The 8,982-nt window shown below is 39.6% G+C and overlaps 1 protein-coding gene across 1 annotated transcript; it reads left to right on the forward strand.

Moving 5' to 3' along the window:
* Positions 1-3,579: 3,579 nt before the first annotated feature.
* LOC116378037 (WD repeat-containing protein 78-like) lies at positions 3,580-8,161 on the forward strand (the record flags this gene model as incomplete). The annotated part of the gene is made up of 9 exons (XM_031839835.1): positions 3,580-3,635; positions 4,661-4,829; positions 4,944-5,107; positions 5,464-5,570; positions 5,761-5,917; positions 6,156-6,307; positions 7,161-7,325; positions 7,548-7,733; positions 7,968-8,161. Coding segments are annotated over exons 1-9 (1,350 nt in total), but the record flags the coding sequence as incomplete, so codon positions are not given.
* Between the last annotated feature and the right edge of the window lie 821 nt (positions 8,162-8,982).

Consider the following 8,982-nt stretch of genomic DNA (forward strand, 5'->3'; position numbering starts at 1 on the left):
TTTATATATATAAAAATAATAATAATCATAATTTTGTAATATGTAGTTCCTCTCACTGCCAGCGGGGGAGTGCGTGTTCCTCTCACAAAGCTTTCCTGCTGCTGACAGAGAGCTCCTGTTTGCTTGATAAGCATCATTTATTTTATGAATCTGTCCATCTTTATCTTTATGTTGTTTTGCAGACTGAATAAATCATTCTAACCTAAACGTTGTTAGTTTGCTAGTATCAGAGCAGTGTTGTTTCTATTCTAAAGGGTCAGATTCACAGACCTGTTTTACAGCAGGCATTTTGAATTGAAATAGAAGAAAAAGCAAAGGTGGGATAAATGACTTTGATGATGGTTCCCATCCATCAATGCAACAATTCATTATTATTAGTTCTGTATGTGACGAATCAGTCTGACTCCATATGTTCTTTTCATATTCTCACTTTGTTACAATCACTTTCTGTGTATAAACTGCATGTTGAGATGTGAACAGTGCTAATGTATGTTTAAATGTTAGCTTTGAGTCTGCTATGATTTGGTGTGCTAAGACTGTTCAGACATCATAGGAGTTTTGATTTTTCCCTGCAAAATTAAATTTTGTATATATACACATGATCTAATAAGAATTTATACCAATGTAGTGGTAAGTAACAAACAATAAACAGTACTTTTTCCTTAAAAGAATTTTCTTTTTTACTTACATAAAATAATTAGGCAAAACACATATAGGCTGTTCATCTACTTTATTACATTACATCCGACTACCTCACATTGTATTGTGTCCAAGGGCTTCTTTATATGAGATCCGTGCATGCGATCCCTGCTGACATACTGTATTGTGAAGGCTGACTCAGTTTTGGAGCTAGATTGAAGATTTAGTTATCAAGAAACTAGACGACCTGATGACTCCATCGGTACCAACCATGTCATGCTAGCGTGTCTGGAAGGAGGCTGAATAACACTCCCTCAGGGTCCCGTCTCACCTCTAGATATGTGAATGAGAGGGGATTCATTCTATGGATACCTCCAAGTCTCAACCTTACAGACAAGCACACTTTATGTTGATCACGTGCAGTTTTGTGCAAAAAACATGCATTCTAAAACATGTATTCTAAAATGGTATTGTTGAAGATGTCTACATACTGGGATCCCTAAAGAGTCGTGGAATTGCATGAATTGTATTTGACTGAAAAGCTGAGACTCTTCCAATGACTCTTCCAATATAATAGAGAGACCATTTTTTATTGAGTTGACATCGCTGTGTAAAAAAGCTGTGACTTCTGGGATAATCCCAGCCTCATGGAACCAACAAGCACAAATCAGAGACGAGGGCATTCAGAGGATGTAACTATGTCCACAATGTTGAAGCCTTGTAATACACTACATCATTCATCTAATGCATGTGTGACACTACAGTTATCATGTAGTCAATATAAAAGGGTGTTAACCAAAGATTAAAGGGGCACTCCACCAATATTACAGATGAATCAGTATCTCAGCTGCTCCCAGCAGGGAGGAGAGACGACCAAACACAACACCCTCACTCCCTCCAGTGTCTTCAGGACTCACAGCATCTCAGCAGTCAAATGTCTAGAAACAACTGTGCACTGTTTAAAAAAACACCTTGATGGCTGCTGCTCCAACAATGTATACAGGTAGATGGGGTAGATCCCCATGGTAACTGATGCTGGACAGTAGGTTATGTTCTAGAGATCAACTCGTATAAAAGCACTACTGACCAATCAGAGCTCTGTTCACCGATCGTTAGATAATATCAGAATCAGCACATACAAGGAATTTGACATGGTGGGTGATGCATAACAAACAACAACAATCAACACAGTGCAAAAAGTAGAAACATATTAGACAAATACACAGAAGTTAAAATCATAATCCAGACTAAAAGCAGCGCAGTTTAAACAGACACATGTAAAAAAAGACAGCTGGCAATAAATCACCGACTATGTGAATGTGTAAATGAACAGATTAATAATCTCACTGCTTCATAGAGCACGATAGATCTACGTATGTATCTGTTAAATGAATGTGTTGCAGATGTATTCTGATGGTGTGTGTGACAATATTTAATATTCTTTCAGCTGGAGAGCAAGTTTAAATAATCCTTATATATTATATTCTATATATACTCTCTTATCATACATTCAAATCATATATTCACTCATGTACAGTATGTCAGCGTTACGTTTTTTATGATGTGGGTGATTTTATTGAAGGAAACCTTCTTACCACTTTGAATTATATTTTTATATCATATAAGTGTTTCACACTGCCGGTGTTGCAGCTGAAAGAATAGGAATATATCTAAGCACCACATTACCTTAACAAGAATACACACATGTAATTATAGGCACGAGATGAAGCAGTGATATTATAAATCTGTTAGTTTACACATTCACACAGTCGGCGATTTCTTGCCAGCTGTCCTTCCTGCATTTGTCATCTTTCAGCCTGATTTATGTGTTTACGTATTTGTCTAATATTATAGTTTTCTCTTGGTTTGTAGAAAATGCCGCAGACAGCAGACTTGTTTGATTGTGATTGGTCATACGCTGCAGACACCGCCCCTTTATGTGAACGTCTCACAGCCAGATGGAGGAACCCCGGGTTGATTCACTGAGTTGATAAGCAGCTTCGTAGGACAATTTAGTTGTCCTACGTTAGTTCGATCAGATAACAAAAAGATACCCTGGGTATGATTCAAAGAGCAGGTTTAACTCTGAGCCTAACCCTGAACTATGACTAGACTAACCCTGAAGTCAAAAACCCTGAGGGCAAAAAGAAAAAGACTGCCAACACATGAAAGCAAAAACTCAAGATGTTTCTGAATAACATAGTAAACAACCAGGATTTACATTCTAAATAACAGCGTGTGATACGTGCGTTACGGACTGAATGAATGAGGAAACAGAATGCCTGGCTCCGTCAGAGGGAAGAGACAGAGAGAAGCTCAGTACGGTGAAGAAAACCTGCCAGCGAGCAGCTTAGGTTCTAACATCATGACATCATATTCATAACAGAGTATCATTTCCCTTCTAACGACAATTTCATTCTGAAGAAAGCTAGAAGATTATATGGCAGTTTCTTTTCTTTTCTTTTTTGAGAGACAAATTGTTGATTTTTGATCACAACTATCAAAAAAAAGAAGAAATACACAGATTTTATTGTTGCTGCATAATATATTGTTCCAAACATACAGTTGATTTACACACCTGACTTTGATGGTGTTAACCTTTCAACTAAAATGTAGCTACTTTAACTGAAGTCACATGTATTAGTGTGATTATAGATAGGATGGATCATAAGGACTTTGGGGATCCCCTGTATGGTTTTTATATTTAAATTGTGCAAAATGTCCAAAATTCCTGAGTTCAACTTCTTATGGAAATGTTCCTTATCCTTTGCATATACGCCCCTACCTGATCTGCACTGTAGTGCCTCGATCTATTCATCTTATAGAGCAGCATCCATCTCCAACAGTTGTTCATGAAATAGGAGCCATTATTAGCGCAACTCTCACGAGACGGCGCGTCACGTTGCTATAGCAACTTAGGCATACAACAATGCTACAATAATGTCTGACGTTGCGAAAGAAGAACGAAAGAAGAGAAGTACTCTTGTTCTGAGGCCGTAAGTTCTCTTTTATTCTCTTTTTGTCAACGTGTTTAGTAGCAGACCTCGAAGTGGACCGGTACTCATCATGAACTTTTGGTTTACATAATATGATTGTAAAGGGCAAACATTTCTTTAATGTCCAGAAGGCTGTAATATGTGGAAACAATATAATAATTATTTAACGATTTGATGTTAATCTCTTTAAGCTTTTAAGCTTTATACTGCTCATCTATAATAATAATAATGGTCCACATTATGGGTAAACACACCACCACCTATAATGTTTCAGTTGGAATATTATTATAGGCCGACTATACGCCATTACATACGCCAATATGTGAATAACGGGAGTACTGGCACTTCTTTTTTCCACACTGTGTATTAGGGAGACCGGGGTTGTTTGGAATACAGCTGTTTTCTGGTCCTGGAGGTCACAGAAACAAAAATGGAAAATCAAATGTTTGTATTTTTGAACATCTACTCTTTTAAAACATTGAGAAGTCACTAACTTTTTTGGTCAGGGTAACATTTCAGTTCCATTGAAAGTGTAAACTGTGGTGTTGTACGTGGGACTTCTAGTTAATACACAAAGGAATCAGGTTCATTTGAAAGTCTTCTGGCTCACATAACTTCATCACAAAGCTGGGTCAATTGTGAGCGTGGTTGGTTGGAGTCCAATATTGTAACTGTTGACAAAAGAGATTGATTAAAATATTTGCTTTAAAAAATGGGGATATATTCTGTTAAATGTTCATGTTTTCTGGCTCTTGTTTAAATTAAATTGAGTTTTTTCTATTATTCCATTTTAACATTGTGCCAACCTACTAGTTAGCACAAATGCACAACTTGAATATAATCACCAATCTCCTAATTTTAGAAAAGGTTTGTGTCCATTAAACATATGTATTTATAGCTGAGGCCTTAACTTTTCATTTGCTGCTGGTTAGAATATTCTATTATGAGACCCACCCCAGTCTCCTGCTAGGGAAACAAAGTGAAGCCATGCTAACTGAAATGCTCATTGTTATTTTGTCTCCTAGCTCTTCTCGAACAATAAATATTTCAGTATCAGGCATACATGGAGTCCGCCAAAGTACAAGAGACACAAACAGCATCATCGGTTGCCCAAGCAGAAGAAGTTTCAGCCTGGGTGGTGGGAGCAAAGTTCTGGAGAAGAGCGCCTTCCAAACTCCCAGACAAGTTGTTCGGGTAACTTATATCCTCCCTACAGGCTACAAGTAGGCCGATCTATCTTAGTGCCTTCTAGCAGCAGGCTAATGCAGTAGCAGTGTTATTGGTGGCTAATCGTTGTCCTGTTTGCAGGTGTTTGATGAAGAAGAAAATGACGTCACTCCTCAGCCACTGTACCAGGCAGATCCAGCAGCGGCACAGGCCAAAGCCAGCAGGATGTTTCTGGATGAGATCTCTGCTGGATCAGCATCAGATCAGGCAGCAGCCACCGGGAGCTTCACCATGCCTTTCTCCAGGTGCAGGGCTCCTTCTTTTACACATCTCTGACCTGATGGTCAAACAGCTGGAGCTGATCTGAGGTTCATGAGAGTGTGTGGATACGACTAATATGAGAAAAAACACCAGCAACTTTGTAAAATATATGACATATGATGCCATTTCCCATAGACAGCCGATTTAAATATGGATAAACAAGGAATCAATGAAATCGCTTAGACATAGTCCAATGTATGATTTATTGATAAGAAAAGATGATGCTGGGCAGGAAAATAATCATTTTATCTTTGATCAGTGACGTCCTTTGTGTCCTGCGTTAGGCCGAGTGTTACCACAGTGTCCCCGTGTAAAGATGTGCTCTGACATTGTTTTCCAGGTCAACATTAGGAAGCAGCAGAATATCCAGCCAGTCTACCATAGAGTCCATGAATGAGGAGATTGAGGATACATTTTCCAAACGGGACCTGCCCATCAACTTCCCAGGTTCCAAAATGAATTCGCTTTCATTGCTATATTCTATTTTTTTAGCTCCATTCTTAATGTTGGCAATAAGTTCATTAAAACTAAATGTACATAAATAGAGTTACATCTACAGCATCTGAATATGGTTGAAGGTCACAGATGACACAGCGCTATCTGTGGTTTCTGTTTCATGTCTTTTGTTCCTTATTAGACGTGCCGGGGAAAAGAGACACAGTGAAGGAACATGTGACAGAGGAAATGTTGAGAGAGGTCACTGATGTCTACATCTCTGAGACAGACAGCGTTTCACTGCTGGACATACAGAGCACCTTAATGTCAGTAAATGCTGATGATGCAGAAGCTATCATGTGAGTGAAGTAATGTGTATTAAGCACAATACGCATAGGAAAGACACACCACTCTTAATCTTTACGAGACAGTGATTGACACGTGCAACCGTCCTGTGACACGTACTAATACAGTGTGTGATGGTTTGATCTTATGGTCAGTGATTGAAAAATATAAAATTGTCATTTTCTAAATACTTTACAGTTTCAGATATTAATGTAGAGTTGAGTACAAGCATGACGTATTTTGTTTTAATAGGGGTTTTCACAGGGAGAGAAACAATCAGTATGCTGAGCTGTGCAGAAACAGAATGGGCAACGATAAGTATGTGGATCGATCGTTGCAGACGTTGAATGGAGCAGCTAAAAGCAAGCAGGTCCAGAGCGACAGCGTAGTGATGGTGGACTCAGGTTAGGCTCGTTATGTTCCCTTGGAGCTGGCTACCTGTTGTTGGAAACAAGGCAGAAAGGGGATTTAAAATAAGAATCAGGTTTTGACATACAAGGCTTTTGCCTTGAGAGAATTGAAATAAAAATAAAAAACTCCAAAATCCAAAAAGTACAATAGAAGTATGAAAGAAATATTGTGAATGATCAAAGTTTTTTGAAATCAAAAGAGTTTTAAAATCAAAGAGGTGTGGACTAGTGACTTGGTTTACAAAGGGAACGAGTCGATGACGGTCAGAGACGTGTTTCCCCAGCTTCACATGCTGCTTCCTGTCAGACAGAAGATGTTAAGTCCTGTGGTCCTCAGGCCTCGGTTATACTCCCAACCATGGACTGCAGCAAACATCCCAGATGCGTAAAACATCACCGTCTGTACAGTCCAAGCACGCCTGAAAATCTCTCACAGCTTCACTGGTCCGCTGTGATCCCCTCAACAACAGGCTGAGAAAGTTTTCAATTCTGCAACAAGCGGTCACCGAGGACAACAACTAAGGAGTCCGGGTTTGTCCGCTCCACAGGGATGGGATAGAGAGAAATCCCTGCTAATAATAAATAGATATTGAGTAGATAGACTGTCAGCACTATACAGTGAAATGCTAAAACACACACAATTTACTCTCATAGAAAAGTAAAACATCTGAAAATATTCACATTTGGGAAGCTGGACCCAGAGTTCTTGAGAAATGACGAAATCTATTTTTTCTGTTAGTTGATTAATCAAGTAATTATTGCGATGATTAGTCCGATGGAACTAATCTTTATTAATAGTGTTCGTCTTTTCAGGTGGACAGTCTTTAACATGTTTTCATGCCCACAGCTACGACTGTTACCACCTGGGACATGTATGACACTCTGATCAGCCCCGAGCAGTGTGAGGAGGTGTGCAGCCAGGAAGTAGGGAGGGCTGACTATCCCGAGGCTGGAGAGGACACCAGCAGAGGAGCAGAGGGGAGTGTGTCAGTGGGCAGCATGGCCAGTACAGGTACCAGTGAAGGACTGGGGAGGATGCTGCTTGGTGTAATTTCATTCTAAGTAACCTCTTGACCTCTTGATGTTATTCAGACACAACATCATTACAAAGCACCTATATTCTTCCTTTGATGATTCACAGCTCAAGTCATATGAAGTCTTATAGTTTTGAGAGTGGAATTTAGGAGAGCTCTGCAATAACTTGCATGTATCACTTTCTTGTATATCTCTTCAGCCAGTGCTGCTAGCTCAATGAAAGAAGTGGAAGCGTTTGGGAGCGGTTTAATTGTTGAGTCAGACCTGCAGCTGATCATGCTGTCAGAGAGATTCCAACACTGCTTGCTAGTAATGGAGAGGAGCATTCTAGGAAACACTTTCCAACCCAAGCTGGCTGCTTACAGACAGCTACCCGTGACCGAAGGTAAAGTCAGCTCATCAGCAGCACTGACACACAACAGCAGATACAATACACATACATACATATAGGTCAGATGAAGTGTTCATGGATATTAATGGATAAGATTGAACTATTTGGATGAAGAGGTGAGTAATAATGTCATCAATGCTGAGGATAGGTTGAATCCAGAAGTCAAATCTGTATGTATGTGACAATTGAAATGAAGTTGCAGGTTTTTTTTTTGAATGGTTGTGTCAGAACCAGACAGTCTGGTGAAGCAGAGGGAGGAGGATGCAGAGAGCCCTCGGTCTCCAGCTGTGGAGCGTCTCTGGGCTTTCAGCTGTGAGCTCAGCAGAGGACGCCGCGTCAGCAGCATGGCATGGAACAAGAAGAACCCGGTAAGACACTTGTTAGCACTGCTTATTAGCAATGTGGAAAAGCTGGATACAAGTGTAAATCATGCCTGCTGTATGTCATTGCAGATGACAACATTTTGGTAGTCTGTATTATTATGGGATAGCTCACCAAAATCACACAAACACACCTTCTCCTCTTAACCCCAGGAGTGGTTGCTAGGAGCTGTTAAAGGAACACTTCACCCCAAAATGATCATTTGTATATCAGTGACTCTCCCTGTGTTACCTTGTGAATAGTTGAAGGAAACCTTGTTTTTTCCTAATGCCTCCACGGTGAACAAAGAATCCAGAAATGGAGAAGTCTGGATGAATTGAAGTGAATGGGGGTAAAACTACATGAAAGCATGCGTTAACAAATTCTCACTTATCCAGCTGTATGCTCACTACTTCACAAACATGTGCATCTTCACTAAAACCTTGTTATTTAAAACACTTCTGCATAAACAGGCTCAAGCCAGTCCAAAGCCCAGAGACTTGAATTAGTAGAGTTTGTAAACGGACATGTCTTTTTCTCCAATATTCCTTCAGACACATGTTGCAGCAGTTAAAGGACATTACAACAACAATAACCTCAGCCAACTCGCCCCACAACCTGTGACAATGGGAGAGAGAATGGTGATAACAACAACAATGAGAAGAATAATTAAACAGATATCATTCGATATGAAATAAAGTAATACGTAGAACATTGAAGTCACATGTGTTAGAGGCCCCATTAGCTGGCAGAGGTGGTGAGAGTGAGCTCTGAGCTTGACTTTATGCACTAAACTCATATTATATATGAGTTGTATAATATATCACTCACACTAAAACATATTATGGATTACAAAGCCGTCACTAATGCATGATATACACCC

The sequence above is a fragment of the Anarrhichthys ocellatus genome, unplaced genomic scaffold (genome assembly GCF_004355925.1).
Source record: "Anarrhichthys ocellatus isolate YVR2014 unplaced genomic scaffold, GSC_Weel_1.0 scaffold1997, whole genome shotgun sequence".
Lineage (NCBI taxonomy): Eukaryota > Metazoa > Chordata > Actinopteri > Perciformes > Anarhichadidae > Anarrhichthys > Anarrhichthys ocellatus.